At 50.1% G+C, this 18,975-nt stretch overlaps 1 protein-coding gene across 9 annotated transcripts in view; it reads left to right on the top strand.

The window, feature by feature from the left end:
* Nucleotides 1-18,975, top strand: part of LRRC20 (leucine rich repeat containing 20) — an 85,042-nt gene that overhangs the window by 1,560 nt on the left and 64,507 nt on the right. For 5 of the 9 annotated variants that reach the window (XM_063637217.1, XM_063637216.1, XM_063637221.1 and 2 more), the window contains exon 2: nt 4,487-4,631. The exons of 2 other annotated variants lie outside the window; for them this stretch is intronic. In XM_063637217.1, coding sequence (XP_063493287.1) covers nt 4,550-4,631 — 82 coding nt within the window. In that variant the 5' untranslated portion in view covers nt 4,487-4,549. Of the gene's footprint in view, nt 1-4,250; nt 4,355-4,486; nt 4,632-18,975 lie in introns of those variants that run through there. 2 more of the 9 variants (XM_063637218.1, XM_055274579.2) reach the window with 2 other exon arrangements.

Genomic DNA, 18,975 nt, shown 5'->3' with positions numbered 1-18,975 from the left:
TTGGTTCGCTACACAGAAGCAGAGGACAGCCTTGTAAGAGGGCTGCAGTTCCCTTCCTCAGTAATCTGGGAGCCCATTGTCTCCCTGTCTCTCTCTCTCACCTGAATCTCTCTGCGCACCTGCTGCTCAGCCCCTGTCCCTTTCCCTTGGCCATGCCATGTGCCTTCACACCCCCCTAGGCCTGGCCCTGTAGCCTTACTAGTATCAGGCTCATCCTGCCTCCCAGTGGGAAGCTTGTTCTAGCCCATACCCGGTCTTTGCCCCTTTAATCCCACAGTGGGGGCCTTATGGAAGGTGCCCAGGAGATGTTTGCTGGATTTAAACATTTCACCGGACCAGGATGCTCACTCTGAGGAACGGGGTTGGGGGATGTGTGGACAGGGCCATGCTTTGAGGATGTAGGCAGTGTGAGTATGAGCTTCCACCCTGTGTTGACGTGTCTCTGGGATTTGGAGTGCTTTCCTTGACAATTTCAAAGGCCTACCCTCTATTGCCTGGGACTGGCTGGGACCAGTAGTGCCAGCTGGCTGGGGTGCCCCAAGCGGCAATCTGGCCCATGTGGGCTGATGGTGTCTGTTTCTCTCTTTTGGGACACTCTGTGACTCTCCACTACCACCATCCCTGCAGATGGCATAGACCAGGTACCCCGAGGAGCCCAGGCCTGTCAGCTGGACTTCATGAAACAATTCTTCCTTGTGGAGGAAGGGGCAGTTTTAGGTGAAGGGAGGATGGCTTCCTAGCTAGTTAATAAGTGTGGTAATTTTAAGCAGCAGGAATCTTTTGGGGGTCCTGAGCACATTTGTGCTGTACTCAGAGCATCCTCCATCCTCTGGCATAGAAGGAAGGGGCCCTTCTTCCTATTGAATTGCCCTGACACCTAGACTTTACATGTTGTTTCTGTTCCTGTACCTGTGTCCACTCTGACCCACACAATAGGATGTCTGAACTTGCCACCAGTGGTGAAATTTTCAATCTGACTAGTTTTCATCAGTGGTCTAAGGCAAGGGTCCTCAACCCCTGGGCTGTGGATGGCATAGGTCCGTGGTCTGTGAGGAACCGGCTGCACAGCAGGAGGTGAGCATCAGTAAGCATTACCGCCTGAACTCTGCCTGCTGTCAGACCAGCGGCCGCATTAGATTCTCCTAGGAGCCTGAACCCTACTGCGAACTGCGAATGCGGTGGATCTAGGTTGTGTGCTCCTTATGAGAATCTAATGCCTGATGATCTGAGGTGGAATAGTTTCATTCCTCTCCCACTACAGTGGGAAAAATTGTGTTCCAGGAAACCGAAAAGGTTGGGGACCGCTGGTCTAAGGCACCACCTCCCCCACCTGGTGGCAGCTAGTAGAATTGCAGGCATAGTGCCTGGTTGAAAGTATTCAGCCCAGGTGATCCCACCAGGGCTACCCCGACCCTGGGCAGCTTGGTGGCTTCCCTTCCTTTCTCTCTCTGCTGTGAGGCCAGGATTGCTTCAGTGCTGTTCTTCAGAAAGCTCTTCCTCATCAGAATCGCAAGTCAGAGCTGTTTCCCGCATTTCTTTCTCCCTCTTCATTCTTATCCCTCATACCTAGGAGATGCTCAGTAAATGTTGATGATTATTGATGATGAATTGGAGATGGAGAAAGGAGGGAGCATGGAATGGTGGGAAGAGTCCTAGGCTGGGACTTAGGATACCTAGGTTTTTTGTTTTCATCTAGCTGATTTGCCTCCCCTCTTGGGTCCTCAGCTTTCCTATTCATAAAGGGGTTAGAACAAGTCACCAAGATGCTAGCAACATGGCTATGATTTAGGCTTAGGGGTACGGTCTTCAAGGCAGCATGGTGAAATTGTTGGGTCCAGTTTGCCACAGTCCTTTCTATTCCCTTCTGCCCTGCACTGGCTCGCCTTATGCAGATTGGCCACCTGGCACTGTTAGGCATTTGGTTTTTGACCCTTCTCAATTTAGACAGTGTCTTAGATTTGTTGTAAGAGTCTCTTGACCTGTATTCAGATTGGAAACACAAATGATGTCTGTTGATCATCACCATTAGGGGATGCTAACTAAGAGCTGTGTTCAGTGTGTGGAGAGAAGCACAGTATAGGTCTATTCCCTGCCCCCAACCTGCCCACAGGCCAACGGGGGAGACAAGTGTTTGTTTGTTTATTTATTTATTTTTGAGACAGAGCTTTGCTCTTGTCGCCCAGGCTGGAGTGCAATGGCATGATCTTGGCTCACTGCAACCTCTGCCTCCTGGGTTCAAGCGATTCTCCTGCCTCAGCCTCCCGAGTAGCTGGGATTACAGGCATGTGCGACCATGCCTGGCTATTTTTTTTTTTTGAGCCCGAGGTTCACTCTTGTTGCCCAGGCTGGAGTGCAATGACACAATCTCGGCTCACTGCAACCTCTGCCTCCTGGGTTCAAGTGATTCTTCTGCCTCAGCTTCCCGAGGTGCCTGCCACCACGCCCAGCTAATTTTTGTATTTTTAGTACAGATGGGGTTTTACCATGTTGGCCAGGCTGGTCTTGCATTCCTGACCTTAGGTGATCTGCCCACCTCGGCTTTCCAAAGTGCTGGGATTACAGGTGTGAGCCACCGCGCCCGACCATTTTTTTTTTTTTTTTGTATTTTTAGTAGAGATGGAGTTTTACCATGTTGGTCAGGCTGGTTTCCAACTCCCAACCTCAAGTGATCCACCCGCCTAGGCCTCCTAAAGTGCTGGGATTACAGGTGTGAGTCACTGCGCCCGGCTGACAAGTGTATATTTAAAAGCTCATAAATAATCCAGGTGACTTGTGCTAAGTCATTAAGTGCTACTGAAACTCAGAGGGAGGAGAGAACACTGAGGCAATAAGAGGAGATTTCCTGGAGGTGGAGAGATAGAAATTCCACTCATTCCTCAAAGATGAGTTCCCTCAGTGTTTTGTTCAGACTCACATGAGTATTAGACTGGGGTTATATGCTGCTGTTACATCCACATATGCACTGCTTTATCCTCTTAACTTTTATTGAGTATTTACATGTCCTGGGCTCTAAGCTAGACAGGTATATATATTTTGTTCAATCCTCATATTAACCTAGCAAGTTGAGTATTACTAGATCTCCTATTCACATGAAGAAGAAACAGGCTCAGAGGAGTTAAGAAACTCTCCCAAGGCCTCTCAGCTAATAAATGGGGGAGTTGAGCATTTGACCTGTCTCCAAAATCAGTGTTTTCCCACTGCTCTGTATGTGTGTCTCAAACCTTTAGTGCCAGCCTCTTTAGTGGAAATGCACACACATGCTAAACTCACAGTAACTTCCTGAAGCAGATGGGTGGGCTTGGCCAGCCCTGGCTTGGCCTTGCCTGCCCTGCTTGTCCAGTTGACCACGTGGGAACTTTTTCTTGGTGACTGTTAGCTCTTAGCACTGTCCCCATGCCCCTTCTCTCGCCCTTCACCTTCTTCTGCCTTTGGCCATTGGAGTGAGTTCACTGGAGCTTCTTGAGCTGTCTGTGAAGCTGGGACTGGGGTCTGGGGGCAAAGAGGGGTGCTGACCTTGGACTTGAGCTCATTCCTCTCTCCATGGGGTGCTGCTATTTTTACAAAGAAGTGAGCACTGGCTATGGAGCTGGGCTGACCCGATTCTTGCCACTTACTCACTTTGACCTTGGCCAGGTCACCTAGCCCCTCTCTGTGCTCGTTTCCTTCTCTGTAATAAACAGGGAGTTGAGGGTGTTTGCAAGTCCTTATATCTTAAACACCTTATCATTTTGTTTTCCTCACCTTTCTTTCAGCCTCTTTTCCTCTAGTGATCCAATTTCTCTTCTCTCATTTCTATCTCCACCCCCCGGCCCCTGCCCACTTTTCTTGCAGATAAACTCAGCATCAGGCTGATAATCAGGTCTGCAGGCTAGTGCCGTAACCTCTCCTTCCTGCTGGCACATGGGAAAGGAATTCTTAGAGACCACCCACCGCCAGTCCGTGTGTTCTGATGGGCTTACAGGGCTCTGATTTGCCTTCATGTCCCCACTTCCTGTCACGCACAAGGCAGATATGGGTGGGGTGAACAGGGGAGCTGGGGAAATTGTCCTGGGCAGGGTGTGGACAGGGGACCAGCTTAGAGGCTGTGGGATGGAGGGACAGGTGTCTTTCTCCTGCAGTTGGCTGCGCCCTACTTCCTTCCCAATGCCCTGCCTATAGAGTGAATCACAGGCCAGCACACCCCTGAGTCCTCACACCTCCCTGGCTGCTGGCTCAGGCCTGGTCCCCATGTCTGGTGAGGTCACACATGTTGATCCTCCCAGAAAACCAGTAGAACTCAGCTGCCAGACTGGCAGACCAGCTTGTGCAAAGGCCAAGCTGGATGTGGCCTGAGCTCTCGGCCCTGCAAGAGGAGGTGAGTGGCCTGGGGCCCTCCCTGCAGGCTTCCTGACAGCCTGGGTCCTGGGGGAGAAGGATGCTGGAGGGGGATGCCTGGGTGGGCCCCTGGCTGGCAGGCGGGCACTTCATGGCACTGCGTCTTCCCCAGGCTCAGGCCCTTTTGTGAGCAGCAGACCAGCCTGGGGGCTGGCGGCAGGACACCTGTGTCTGCATGCTGAAGAAGATGGGTGAGGCCGTGGCCAGAGTAGCAAGGAAGGTCAACGAGACGGTGGAGAGCGGCTCTGACACTCTGGGTGAGTGAGGGCAAGGCTTTTCCCAACTTCCCTGGAAGCAGTTGTGAGATCAGCTTAGAAATGAAACAGAGATGAAAGACACAAGCATCAGTGTGCAACCTCATCCTGAGAATAAGTGTTTTGTGGAACTTTCATTGCAACAGTGTGTAATTTGTGTAAGACATTTCTTACTGTGGGTCCTGGTCAAAGAGGTTTGAAAACCACTGAGTGATGGGGCCTGCCTGCTTGTCCTTTGACTGCCGATGACTGAGTGTGTGTGCCCTTGGACCAGGTGAAAATACAGAGCTCGTACTGGCCAAGTAGCATCTGTGTGCCAGGCCCCGTGCTGGGCGCCTCCTGAATGTTATCTTGTTGAATCTTCACAGGCTCCCTGTGAATGAAGCCAGCTGGGCGTGGCTAGCCTCAGTCATCCCATGAAGAAAGGTGACGGCAAAATGGGTTTCTTTGAGGTTGCCCAGCTGGGAGAGCCCTTTACACTCCACTATTTTTCTTGAATTGTGTCTTATATATTTTTTTGCTTTGAATTGGCCAGGGCACTTTATTCCATCAATTACCCCAAGACTCCCAAGCATTTAGGCAAACTATCCCATTTAATTGAATTCAGCAGATACTTATTGACTGTCCACCAAGTGCAAGGGGCAGCAGGGGATACAGTGCAGTTACCTGTGTGTGTGCCTGTGTGTGCGTGCATGTGCCCGAGTGTGTTTGTGTGCGAGTGTGTATGTGCATGTATGTCACCCCTGGAATGCAGGCACCACTGTAGAGGCCTTGGAGCACAGTCCTGCCTTGGGGATGATCTTGCAGATAGGCAGGCAGAATTGGAGTTAGGTACATGGAGAGGAATTTCACAGGCAGATAGGGTTGTGTGTGTGTGTGTGTCTGTCTGTCTGTCTGTCTGTCTGTCTGTCTGTCTCACAAAGGAGCGCTTCCTTCCATGGTAGTTACTGCCTTAGCAAAATCACAGAGACTTTTGGAAAGGCAGTCAGAGGCAGAGAGAGGTGGTCCAGGAAGAAGAGAGACACTCAGCCTTCAGGATGAGCTTGATCACTGCCTCTTCCAGAAAGCCCTCCACCTTCCCTCATCCACCCTTTGCTCCCTTCCTCCTCTGTAGCACCCCTTCAGCATCTGTAGAGCACAGGGACCCTGTGGTTGTTTGCTTCCCCCTGCCCTGCCCCAGAGCCCAGCGCAGTGTCAGGCACTTCGTAAACGTGTGGAAGTGTTTGCTGAGCTTAGCTAAGGCGAGAGGCATTTCCTCTATCAGCAGGCTCACTGAAGATTGTCACTGGTGTTAGAGGGGAGCCTTTGGAAGGAGCCTTAAGCTAGTGAGCTGATGACTGTGAGCCCTCAGTGAAGGAATTCCGGAATCCTGTACTGGTCAGTAATATGGTTGTTTCAGGCTCTCTACCACTGAGACTGTGGTTCAGAGCTAGGCTTTGAGTCACATGGGCCTGGATTTGAATCCCTACTCTGCCACCCACTCACCTGGTACTGTAGCAGATTGCTTAACCTCTCAGAGCCTCAGTTTCTTCGTCTATAAAATGGGAATGGTAATTGTGTCTACCTCATCAAGGTAATTAAGAGTAATTGGAATGTCTGTAAGGTGTTTGGCACATAGGGAGCTCAATAAATGGCAGCTATTATTTTTAATTTTGGCTCATTCCCAAAAGCTGGTGGCGGGACCTAAGCCCTTCCCCTTGCAAATGCAACTTCTACGGGTGTCAGCCAGCCAGGTCTGTGCTGGGTGTTCTTCTCACTGCCTTCCAATGGAGGGTTCAGTGCAAATCGACAGATGTCTGTAGTGAGTAACCTACCCCTGCTTCAAAATGTCACAGGGGTCCGGGCATGGTGGCTCATTCCTGTAATCTCAGCATTTTGGGAGGCCGAAGCAGGTGGATCGCTTGGAGCCAGGAGTTCAAGACCAACCTGGCCAACATACTAAAACGTACTAAAAATTCAAAAAATTAGCTGGTGTGGTGGTACACGCATGTAATCCCAGCTATTTGGGAGGCTGAGGCAGGAGAATCACCTGAACCCAGGAGATGGAGGTTGCAGTGAGTCAAGATCTCGCCACTGCACCTCCAGCTTGGGTGATGGAGCAAGGTTCCATCTCAAAAAAAAAAAGGTGTCACAGGGGATAGGGACACAGCAGCTCCAATTCAGATGTGGCAGGGGTGGAGAGGCCTCAGGGGAGGGAAAACAATTCTCACCAGGGCGTTGGGGAAGCTGCTTAGGGGGTGGGTGGTGTTTGAGAGAGGATGTTTCAGGAGGCAGCGGTGAGGAGACAGGCACTCCAGGCAGTGTCGGGGGTGTGCCTGAGTTGGAGGAGAGGCCCTGCCCAGTTATGGCAGCATTGGGGCAGGTGGTGAGGGATGGTGCCTGGCAGGCGGAGAGCCTAGAAGGCCATGTTGAGGAGCCCCTGAACTTCAACGTCTGTGGACTGGAGATTGCAAGGTCAGGTGGGCAGGTGGGCATTTCTGTGAGCTAAAGAGTGGGCACCCTGCATCAGGTGAAGTGTGCAGGGCAGCTAGGGCAGGGCGTGCTGTGACCAGCTCCCTTGCACTGCCTGGGGGCCATACCCACCAAGGAACCCAAGCAGTTCCCTGGCCACCCTGCCAGACCACTGCCATGCCTGGGATTGGAACCTTGATTTCTGGCACCAGAGCCTGGGCCCTGTCTCCACCATGCAGCCCTGGGGTCGGGGCAGATGTTTGGTGATTGCCAAGGTCATGACTGCTGTGAAGCTCTAGTCAAGTTGGGAGAGCCTTTAGCCATGGCAATCTTGCCTGAAGCTCAAGACTTTCATGTGGAGGGGACAGGGTCTTAAAGTTGTGGTTGAATAACAGGGATCCTTTGCATCTGTGCAGTGGCCAGAGAAGAAGCAAAATTTCCAACCTGGCCTTAGTGGGCACCTATAATCCTGACCCTTAGGAAATGGAGCTGACCAGGCTTATACAATCTAAGGGGGCTGGGTCTAAGCAGTTAGCATGTATTGAGTACCTGCTGTATACTGGTTGCTTGGGGGCTCCCAGGAATGTGTGTAGTAGAGTCCTGGACCTGAGACCAGCCCACCACCCACAAGACAGTCTTCAGAGAGCAGTGACACACAGGCTCCATGCTAAGGTGTGTCGGATGGAACACAGGTTGTCGTAATTCAGAGGTGGGAGATATTGCTGGGTATTGAAGTAGACCTGGAAGGCTTTCTGGAGGAGGTGGTAATTGAATTGAATCATAAAGTAACTCTATATGGTTCTCATGTAAAATAGCTAACAATCTGAAGCATCCGAAACATCCAGCACCAGAAAATTGCTTAAATAAATTTGGTTACAGCTATACAATGCTTTTTTTTTTTTTTTTTTTGAGATGGAGTCGTCTTGCTTGCCCAGGCTGGAGTGCCATGGCACAATCTTGGCTCACTGCAACCTCCCTCTCGCGGGTTCAAGTGATTTTCCTTCAGCCTCCCAAGTAGCTGGGATTACAGGTGTGTGCCACCATGCCTGGCTTATTTTTCTATTTATTTATTTTTTTTTAGTAGAGATGGGGTTTTGCCATGTTGGCCAAGCTGGTCTCGAACACCTGGCTTCAAATGATCCACCTGCCTCAGCCTCCTAAAGTGCTGGGATTGTAGGCGTGAGCCACCGCACCCGGCCTATATGCTATTTATGTAGCATCAACAATGGAGTGTAATATTTCATTGTATGATTGAATAAAGACTGGCACATTCTCGGCCAGGCGCAGTGGCTCATGCCTTTAATCCCAGCACTTTGGGAGGCCGAGGCGGGCGGATCACAAGGTCAAGAGATCAAGACCATCCTGGCTAACACACTGAAACCCCATCTGTACTAAAAATACAAAAAATTAGCTGGGCGTGGTGGTGGGCGCCTGTAGTCCCAGCTACTTGGGAGGCTGAGGCAGGAGAATCACTTGAACCCAGGAGGCGGAGCTTGCAGTAAGCCAAGATCGCGCCACTGCACTCCAGCCTGGGTGACAGAGTGAGACTCTGCCTCAAAAAAAAAAAAAGCAAAAATTAGCGAGGCATGGTGATGCATGCCTGTAGTCTCAGCTACATGAGAGGCTGAAGCTGGAGAATCTTCAGCCTGGGAGGTGGAGGTTGCAGTGAGCCAAGACTGTGCCACTGCACTCCAGCACTCCAGCCTGGGTGACAGTGAGATTCTATCTCAAAAAAAAAAAAAAAAAAAGGCAGATTTATGGGCACTACTCCAGAGCTGTGAAAATACAATCTCTGAGGGTGGGGGCTGGTAGTGTGGATTTTAGCAAGCCTCCCAGATGATTCTGCCATGCCTTGACCTTATGTATTTTATTGTTTTAATTTATATATATGTAAAATTTACCCTTTTTAGTATATAGTTGAGTTCTGACAAACATATGTTTTTATAACCAACCACAACAAGACTCAGAACCTTTTTATCACCTTGTGCTCCCCTGTAGCCAAACCCTCCCCATCCCTGGTACCTGGGAGTCACTGATCTCTTTTCTATCCCTGTGGTTTTGCCTTTTCTAGGATATCATGGAAATGGAATGATAGAGTAAATAAGCTCTTGAGCCTGGCTTCTTTCACTTTAGCATCACGTGTTTGAGATTCATCCATGTTTGGTGGGAATCGGTAGTTCGTTCCTTTCACTGCTGAATAATAGCGTTACATGGTGTGGGTGTTCCATGATCCATTTATCCTTTCATCTGCTGAAGGACATTTGGACTGTTTCCAGTTTTTTAACATCATGAACAAAGCCTGTAAACATTTGCATACAGGTTTTGCTGTGAAGCAAAGTTTTCTTTTTCTTTTTTTTTTTTTTTTGAGACAGGGTCTCATTCTTTTGCCCAGGCTAGAGTGCAGTGCAGTGGTATGATCTTGGCTCACTGCAGCCTCCGCCCCCTGGGCTCAAGCGTCCTCCCACCTCAGCCTCCTGAGTAGCTAGGACTATGTGTGTGCACCACTGTATCTGGCTAATTTTTGTATTTTTTGTAGAGATGGGGTCTCCCTATGTTGGCGAGGCTGGTCTCAAACTCCTGGGCTCAAGTATTCCTCCTGCCTCAGCTTCCCTAAGTGCTGGGGTTATGGGCACAAACCACGGCATCTGGTCAGTAAAGTTTTCATTTCTTTCAGATAAATATGCAGGAGTAGGATTGCTGGGTTGTATAGTTGTCCCTCTATATCTGTGGGCATTGGTTCTGGGAGCCCCACAGATACCAATATTCAAGGATACTCAAGTCCTTTATATAAAGTGCTATAGTATTTGCATCTAACCTACACACATCCTTTTGTATACTTTAAATCATTTCTAGATTACTTATAGTACATAATACAATGTAAATGCTATGTAAATAGTTGTATTGCTTTTTAAAATTTGTATTATTTATTTATTTTCAAATGTTTTCTGTGTTTGGTTGAATTTGTGGGTACAAAACCCACAGGTATAGAGAGCCAACTCTATATATTAAGTATATGTTTGACTATAAAAAACTGCCACACTCTTTTCCGAAGAGATTAAGAGCTCCAATTCCTTCACATCCTTTTCAACACTTGGTATGGTTTTTAATTGTATACATTCTCTAGGGTGTAATGTATCTCATTGTAGTTTGATTTATTTTTTCTTTTTTTATCGTATTAAGAGGTGTATCACTGTAGTTTTAATTTACAGTTCTCTGATGATGAGTGATGTTGAACATGTTTTATTTTTATTTTATTTTATTTTATTTTTGAGACAGAGTTTCACTTCTTGTCACCCAGGCTGGAGTACAGTGGCACAATCTCAGCTCACTGAAACCTCCGCCTCCCAGGTTCAAGTGATTCTCCTGCCTCAGCCTGCTGAGCAGCTGGGATTACAGGCACCTGCCACCATGCCTGGTTAATTTTTGTATTTTTAGTAGAGATGGGGTTTCACTATGTTGGCCAGGCTGGTCTTGAACTCCTGACCTCAGGTGATCTGCCTGCCTCGGCCTTCCAAAGTGCTGGGACTACAGGCATGAGCTACATGCCTGGCCGACGTTGTACAACTTTTCATGTGCTTGTTGGCTATCCATTCGTTTTTTTTTTTTTTTTTTTTTTTTTGAGATGGAGCCTCGCTCTGTCGCCCAGGCTGGAGTGCAGTGGCACAATCTTGGCTCACTGCAGGCTCCGCCTCTCGGGGTTCACACCATTCTCCTGCCTCAGCCTCCTGAGTAGCTGGGACTACACGCACCCTCCACCTCGCCCAGCTAATTTTTTTTTTTTTTTTTTTTTTTTTTTTTTTTTTTTTTTTTTTTTTGAGGCGGAGTCCTGCTCTGCCGCCCAGGCTGGAGTGCAGTGGCGCAATCTCGGCTCACTGCAAGCTCCGCCTCCCGGGTTCACGCCATTCTCCTGCCTCAGCCTCTCCGAGTAGCTGGGACTACAGGCGCCCGCCACCACGCCCGGCTGATTTTTTTTTTTATATTTTTAGTAGAGACAGGGTTTCACCGTGGTCTCGATCTCCTGACCTCGTGATCCGCCCGCCTCGGCCTCCCAAAGTGCTGGGATTACAAGCGTGAGCCACCGCGCCCGGCCTAATTTTTTGTATTTTTAGTAGAGACGGGGTTTCACCGTGTTAGCCAGGATGGTCTCGATCTCCTGACCTCGTGATCCGCCCGCCTTGGCCTCCCAAAGTGCTGGGATTACAGGCGTCAGCCACCATGCCCGGCGTATCCATTCGTTTTTGATTAAATCTCTATTCAAATCTTTTGCCCATTAAAAAACATTGGGTTTTCTTTCTTTTTAGTTTTGTTTTTTCGAGGTGGGGTCTTGGTATGTTGCCCAGGCTGGAGTGCAGTGCTGTTCACAGGCACAATCATTGCACACTGTAGCCTGGAACTCCTGGGCTCAAGAGATCCTCCTATGTCAGTCAGCTTCCAGAGTAGCTGGAACTACAGGTGCGTGCCACCTGCCTGGCTCACATTTTTAATTTTGATGAAATTTAATTTATCGTTTTCTCTTCTATAGATGATACTTTTGGTATTGTATGTGAGAAGTCTTTGCCTAACCCAAGGTCACGAAGATTTTCTCCTATCAGGATCATTTGGGTATTGGTTAAGCATACAGATCCACGGACCCTACTCTAGAGCTTTAAAAGTTGAATCTCGCCGGGTGCGGTGGCTCATGCCTGTAATCCTAGCACTTTGGGAGGCCGAGGTGGGTGGATCACGAGGTCAGGAGTTTGAGACCAGCCTGACCAACATGGTGAAACCCCATCTCCACTAAAAATACAAAAATTAGCTGGGCGTGATGGCACACGCCTGTAATCTCAGCTACTCAGGAGGCAGAGGCAGGAGAATCCCTTGAACCCGGGAGGCAGAGGTTGCAGTGAGCTGAGATGGTACCATTACACTCCAGCCTGGGCGGCAGAGCAAGACTTCGTCTCAAAAAAAAAAAAAAAAAAATGTTGAATCTCAGAGAGGGTCTGGTGATCTGCATTTCAACATGAACTGTGTCTGATTCTTCTTTGCCTTGTGTTTTGAGAATCACTGGCTTACTGTTTACAATTTGGAGCTTCTTGTCCTGATGGCTGCTGCGGGGTGGGGCAGGGGCATTGCCTGGCAGAGTTCTGGATGTGCGTGTGGGAGATGATGAATAAATACGGACATGGATGTGACGTGCTCCTGGGGAGGGGCCTGAGCAGCTAGGCTGGGAGCTGTGGAATCAAAACAGGGAGACCAAGGCTAGTGCGAGGGGTGTGTCCACCTTTCCTCCCTCCCGGGCCCACCTGCGCTTTGGCTGAGCGCTTGCTTCCTTCTGTACTAGCCAGTAGATGGCGCCCTGTCACAGGCCAAGCCAAAGACCGGAAGCCGAGCCCGGGGACCTGGCCAGGCTGTTGCTGGGTGAGCTGTTGCTGGGTGTTCTGACCAAGGCTTCCACTCCCTTCTTGTGTTTATGTTCCTGTCCAACCCCTGCAGGGACCTGATGTTGCAACCCCTTTTCTGAACAAGAGTACTCAGGAAACACTTAATAGATACCCACTGAATCACAATCTTTTCTTGGTTCAGAAATTGCCACTGGCTCCTTTTTCAGAAAACACACTTTGAGCAGCTGCTGTGTGTGCCCTGCCTGGAGGGCAATGCATGTGCCCAGGAGTGCCCAGTCTGGAGGGGAGGCAGACATCTCTCTAGAACACTCTTACGCTGAAAGGGGGCAGCCAGGGACTGGAGTGAGAGCTGCTTTTCTGGCCTGGTGGGGTGGTGATCTTGGCCCTCACCGGGGCTTGTTGGCCTGTAGTTCCTGGCCCAGAGCTGAGGCCGGCACCTGGTAGGGGTGAGGGGAGTGTGTTTTGCTGTGATGTTTCCTGGCCTGGCGAGTCCTGAGGGTCACCCTGGCACAGTCCAGCTCTGAGAGCATGGGGGAGGGACTGCGCTCTCACACGGCAGCTCCCAGACGGCTGGGGCTGCCTGGCTGTGTTTGCCACAGGGGCTGAGACCTCAGATCTGCCATCCTTGGCTCTCTGCCTCTCGCAGGAAGCAGGTGGGAGTTTGCCAGGCAGGAGAGGGGGCTGGAGGTCCCCACTGCAGGGTCTGTGCTGCTCTCCCAGGGGGACTGAGTTCCTCTGTAAGGAGACAGACCTTTCCCAACTCTGCCTCCTCTGTGGTGTGCTGTGGTTGGGGGTGACTTGGAGCCTTCTGCCTAGCATGCCACCTCTAGACGTGCTCTCTCTGGATTGGGGCTCCTGGGAGGCTAAGAATGACCCTTCTCCCTCTTCTTCTATGCCCCCTGGGGAGGGCTTTCTTCCCTTGAGGGCTCTGCACCTATTTGAAAGGAAGGCTTTGTATCCCTGGGTGGGCACTTCTCTGTCTTGACACCTTTGGTTTTTGAGCTGGATAATTCTTTGATCTGGGGGGCTGTCCTGTGCTTGGTAAGATGTTTAGCAACATCCTAGCCTCTACCCACTTGAGACAAGATGCCTGAGTTCATTCAGGCTTCTATAGCAAAATATAAACAGCAGAGATTTATTTCTCACAATTCTGGAGGCTGGGAAGTCCAAGATCAAGGCACTAGCAGGCTCAGTGTTTGGCGTGGGTCTGCTTCCTGGTTCATTAACAGATGTTTCTCGCCGTGTCCTCCGTGGTTGGGGGGCCAGGGAGAGACTTTTCTGGGGTTTCTTCCTTCCTCCCTTCCTCTCTCTTTTTCCTTCCTTCCTTCCTTGAGAGAATGTTCTGGGGTTTCTTCTCCCCTCCCCTCCCCTTCCCTCCCCTCCCCTCCCCTTCCCTCCCCTCCCCTTCCCTCCCCTCCCCCCTTCCCTCCCTTTGCCCAGGCTGGAGTACAGTGGCTCAAACTCTTAGGCTAAAATGATCCTCCTGACTCAGCCTCTCAAGTAGCTGGGACTACAGGCACACATCGCCATGCCTGGCTAATTTAAATTTTTTTTTTTTTTTTTAATAGGGACGAGTCTCACCATCTTGCCCAGACTAGTCTCGAACTCCTGGGCTCAAGTGATCCTCCCACCTCAGCCTCCCAAAATGTTGAGATTATAGGTGTTACAGGTTTGAACCACTGCACTGGCCTGGGGGTCTCTTTCATAAGGACACGAATCCTCCACCCTCACGACCTAATCACCTTCCAAAGGCCCCACCTCAAATGCCATCACATTAGAGATTAGATTTTAACCTATGAATTTTGGGGTGACACGTACATTCAGTTGATAACACTAGTAGCACCCCCTGCCCTCACTCCACCCCCAGTTGTAACAGCCAAATTTGTCTCCAAACATTTCCAAATCTCCCCTGGGGGCAAAACTACCCCCCTTGAGGCCCACTGCTCTGGGAGGTCATGTCTGTAAGGGGCCGAGCCTGGCACTGGGTGGAGTCAGCTCTGTCAGGACAGGGCTCACACCAAGTGAAGTTGGGTGAGGTGAAAAGATGAGAGTTCTGTTTTATAGGAGGCTGTGGTCCAGAAATGAGGAAGCTGGGGTTCTGGTCCTCACTCTAACTCCCCATTGCAGGGCCAAGTTCTCATCTGTCAAATGTGGGACTCCAGTGCTGACCTTTAGCAGTTCTGTCTGTATTAAACCCTCACTGGCTTCTTCTACACAATGAGTAAAACCCAAGATCATACCACAAAGCTGTGGATGACCTGACACTTGCCAAATTCTCTGACCGCACTTTGAGTAGCTTGGGGCTTCCCTCATCTTTACAGCCCAGACTATCAGTCCTTTGAACTATTAAGCCTTTCTATCCACAGGCCTTTGCACATACTGTTCCCTTTGCCTGGGATGCTCTTCCCTGTTCTTCATGTGTTTGGGCCCTTCTTATACTTTAAGGCCCAGCCTAAATGCTTCTTTTTTTTTGAGACAGTCTTGCTCTGTCACCTAGGCTAGAGTGCAGTGGCACGATCTCGGCTCGCTGCAACCTCTGCCTCCTGGTTTCAAATGATTCTTGTGCTTCAGTCTCCTGAGTAGCTGGGATTACAGGCGTGCGTCACCATACCTGGCTAATTTTTTGTATTTTTAGTAGAGACGGGGTTTCACCATGTTGGCCAGGCTGGTCTCGAACTCCTGGTCTCGTGTGATCCACCCGCCTTGGCCTCCCAAAGTGTTGGGATTATAGGTGTGAGCCACCATGCCCGGCCTGAATTTAAGATCTTTTTAACTGGCATCTGCCTCAATCTCAGTTGACTGTTTTTTGCTAAGGTGCATATTTTTGTCATGCTCCAGTTCATCCCTGAGATTCCTGGTTTTGTCACGTTCACTCCGGCAGATGTGTATTTACTGTGTCCTGTGTCTGTGTACCGTTCTGCAGAGGATGGGATGGGAAGGTGAGGGCAGGGGGAGGGAGCCAATGGCTGGGCCCCGGAAGGTGTGCCATCAAGCTGTGTGCTTGCTGTGATTTCCACCTTGATCGTCCTTTCCCCAAATCTTTGCATGCCCTGCTCTTTTTTATTCTTTTTTATTTGTTTGCTTCTTTTAACACTGTACCTCTCAAATCTTATCCTTTTTATTCTTGTCTCAGCTAAATGTCACTTCCTCCTAGAAGCCCTTCCTGATCACCCTAGTGAGGGTTGCCCCTGCCCCTGCCTCAGTTACCTGCTCTCCCATTACACCGTTTTGTTTTCTTGAGGGCAGTTATCACTGCTTGCCATTCCCTCATGTACTGCCTTCTCGCCACACTAGGGCGTAAGCTCCCTGAGGGCAGGGACTCTCTCTTGCTCACCATCATGTCCTTGGACAATGCTGGCATATAGTGGATACTGAGGAAATATCTGTCTGATGAGTGAGTGCATCTGATTTTCCCAGCTCTGGAGAGGTGATATTTCAGGTCACTTATCAAAGGGGAAACTGAGGCCTCATGAGCTACAGTGGTTTGCATGGACGCTCACAGCCAGCAAATCTTAAAATCTTGTGCTGCGATTTGAACTTGAATCTGTTGGCCTCCTATGCCTTCATTCTCTCTTTCTCTCTCTCTCTCTCTTTTTTTTTTTAGAGATGGGGTCTCACTCTGTCTTCTAGGCGGGTGCAGTGTCATGATCATAGCTCACTGCAGCCTCAACCATCTAGGCTCAAGTGGTCCTCCCACCTCAGCTTCTTGAGAGTAGCTGCGACTATAGGCATGTGCCATTATGACAGTTCCCATACCCTCTTTAACATGCCACCCATTTCAGTGGGACCTAGTTTCTGCCCCCTGGGAGCTCTCTGCCCTGCTAGGAAGAGTGAGACAAACACATTGACAACTTTCATGTAAGACACAACAGGATAGGGGCCCTGACAGAGCTGGAAGAAATGCAGTGGGCCCGGTGTGGTGGCTCACACCTGTAATCCTCGCACTTTGAGAGGCCAGGGCGGGAGGATCACTTGAACCCAGGAGTTCAAGACCAGCCTAGGCCATATTGTGAGACCACCGTCTCTACAAAAAAACTAGAAGAAAAATTAACCAGGCAGGGTGGCGTGAGCCTGTAGTCCCAGCTACTCAGGAAACTGAAGCAGGAGGATCACTTGAGCCCGAGAGGTCTAGGTTGCGGTAAGCTATGATCATGCCACTGCACTCCAGCCTTGGCTATAAAGTGAGACCCTGTCTCAAAAGAAAAGAAATGAAGAGCAAGAGAAGGAGGAAGAAGAGGAGGAGGGGGACGAGGAGGAGGGGGATGGGGAGGAGGAGGAGGAAGAGGAGGAGGAAGAGGAGGAAAGCAATGAGGAACCAGGTGTGGTGACTCACACCTGTAATCCCAGCGCTTTGGGAGGCAGACTGGGATCACTTGAGGCTAGGTATTTGAGCCCACCATGGGCAAGATAGCAAGACCCCATCTCTAGAAAAAATAAAAATAAAAGAAATGCGTATGGGCGCAGTGGCTCACTCCTGTAATCCCAGCACTTTGGGAGGCTGAGGCGGGTGGATCATGAGGTCAGGAGTTCAAGACCAGCCTGGCCAAGATGGTGAAACCCCGTCTCTACTAAAAATACAAAAATTAGCCGGGTGTAGTGGCGGGCACCTGTAATCCCAGCTACTCGGGAGGCTGAGGCAGGGAATTGCTTGAACCTGGGAGGCGGAGGTTGCGGTGAGCCGAGATCACGCCACTGCACTCCAGCCTGGGCAACAGAGGGAGACTCCATCTCAAGAAAAGAAAAAAAGAAAAGAAAAGAAATGCAGTAGAACAACGGGGGTTCAAGGGCAGGAGCAATTACATTAGTTGAGGACATGAACAAAGGCTTAGTGGAGAGGAGGCATTTAAACAAGTCCTTGAAATATAGTGTTGACGAGACCTTTTGAAGATAAGGGAGAACATCTACTTAATGGGAACAGCACCAGCAAAAATGTAGAGGTGGAAAAATAAAAGAAGTTGCAGGGAATAATAAGCAGCCTGGCTTGGCCAGAGGGCAAGAGCTTTGATGAGGAGGTGCAAGAGGGATATCTAGAAAGGGAGGTGGGAGCTGGATCCTTCTGTGTGGATGCTAGACTGTGGACAGTGGGGTCAGCACCTCCAAACTAGCATAGAGAGTATTATTTTGAGACAGAGTCTTGCCCTGTTACCCAGGCTGAGGTGTGGTGGCATGATCTTGGCTCACTGCAGCCTCAAACTCCTGGGCTCAAGTGAGCCTCCCAAGTAGCTGGGCCCACAGGTGCATGCCACCACACCCAGTTAACTTTATTTTTTGTAGAGACGGAATCTCACTATGTTGTCCAGGCTGGCCTTGAACTCCTGGGCTAAAGTGATCCTCCCATCTCTGCCTCCTGAAGTGCTGGGATTGCAGGCATGAGCGACTGTGCCTGGCCTGGCATGGAGATCCTTGAATGGGAGAGTGACGTAATGGAAAGTGGTGTTCAGGTGTTCGAATGGAAGGGCGGGGCTGGGGTTTGGAGGGCAGGGAGAGGGATTCTTCTGTGTAGATACAGCCACCACCTTTGTCAAGGCAGATTCCAGGATTACAGAGCTAGTTTCTTTCAGGCTGCAGTAAAACCATAGTAGAATAATTACACCTTTGCTGCAGTGTGGTTCTTGCTGTGAACTCAACACCTAGATAAATATTAGCTCATTCTTTTCTTCATTCCCTAAAAGTGAATTTGTATCCCCATTTTACAAAGTGGGATGCTGAGACCAAGCTTCTCGGTGGTGAGGGGTATGATTACGTTCAGAGCGTTTGCCCAGCGCTGTACTGGGTGCGAGGGGTGGTCCGCGGAGGCTGCCTATGCCCCTACACAAGCTCACCTCTTGTGGGTCCTGGAGGCAGCCTGCAGATCTCTACCAGCCAGAAGACAGTCCAGGTCACACGCTAAGACAAGCGTCCTGAGGTTTGAGGTGGGTGCCCTATCTGGGGAGGTGGGGCTAGGCTGGTGGGCAGAGAGGGGAGGGAGGGGCATTCTAGACTGCGGGAGCCAGTCGGCATGGTGGGCGAGTTGGAGGAGTGGCAGGTGGTTGAGGCCAGCCATGCTGGGCAGTGGTGTTTGTCTGGGGCAGACATGGTGCAGAAGGCACTGGTTGGCGATGTTTGTTGCTGCTTCCTGAGTCCCATAAGTCATGCATCTGTGAGCTCAGGAGGACAAACAACTTCTCTGAGAAGCCGTTGCTTACAGGGGTGGATTCCTTGCTATATCAAGCCCTGAAAAATTGTCCGAGGAGGAGAAAGGTGCTGTAGAAATCTGGTCAGTTGGTAACTGCAGCCCTCTATCCCCAGGGTGCTGTGTGAGTTCAGCAGGTGTGGCTCTCACAGCTTCCATCTGCCGTCCCCTCACCCTCTGCCCTGCTCAAGGTGGATTGGATTGTTTGGCATCTCATCACACCCGAAGATAACCTTGAGAGTAGTTTTGTGCATCCCACATTTGGAGAGACATAGGCTGTGTTCATTTCTGCGTTTCACTGATAGGGAGGTTGAGGCACCACAAGTGACTTGCCCAAGGACAC

The sequence above is a fragment of the Symphalangus syndactylus genome, chromosome 4 (genome assembly GCF_028878055.3).
Source record: "Symphalangus syndactylus isolate Jambi chromosome 4, NHGRI_mSymSyn1-v2.1_pri, whole genome shotgun sequence".
Taxonomy (NCBI): domain Eukaryota; kingdom Metazoa; phylum Chordata; class Mammalia; order Primates; family Hylobatidae; genus Symphalangus; species Symphalangus syndactylus.
Note: the sequence above shows the minus strand (reverse complement) of the source record. Positions and strands in the feature narration are given on the sequence as shown.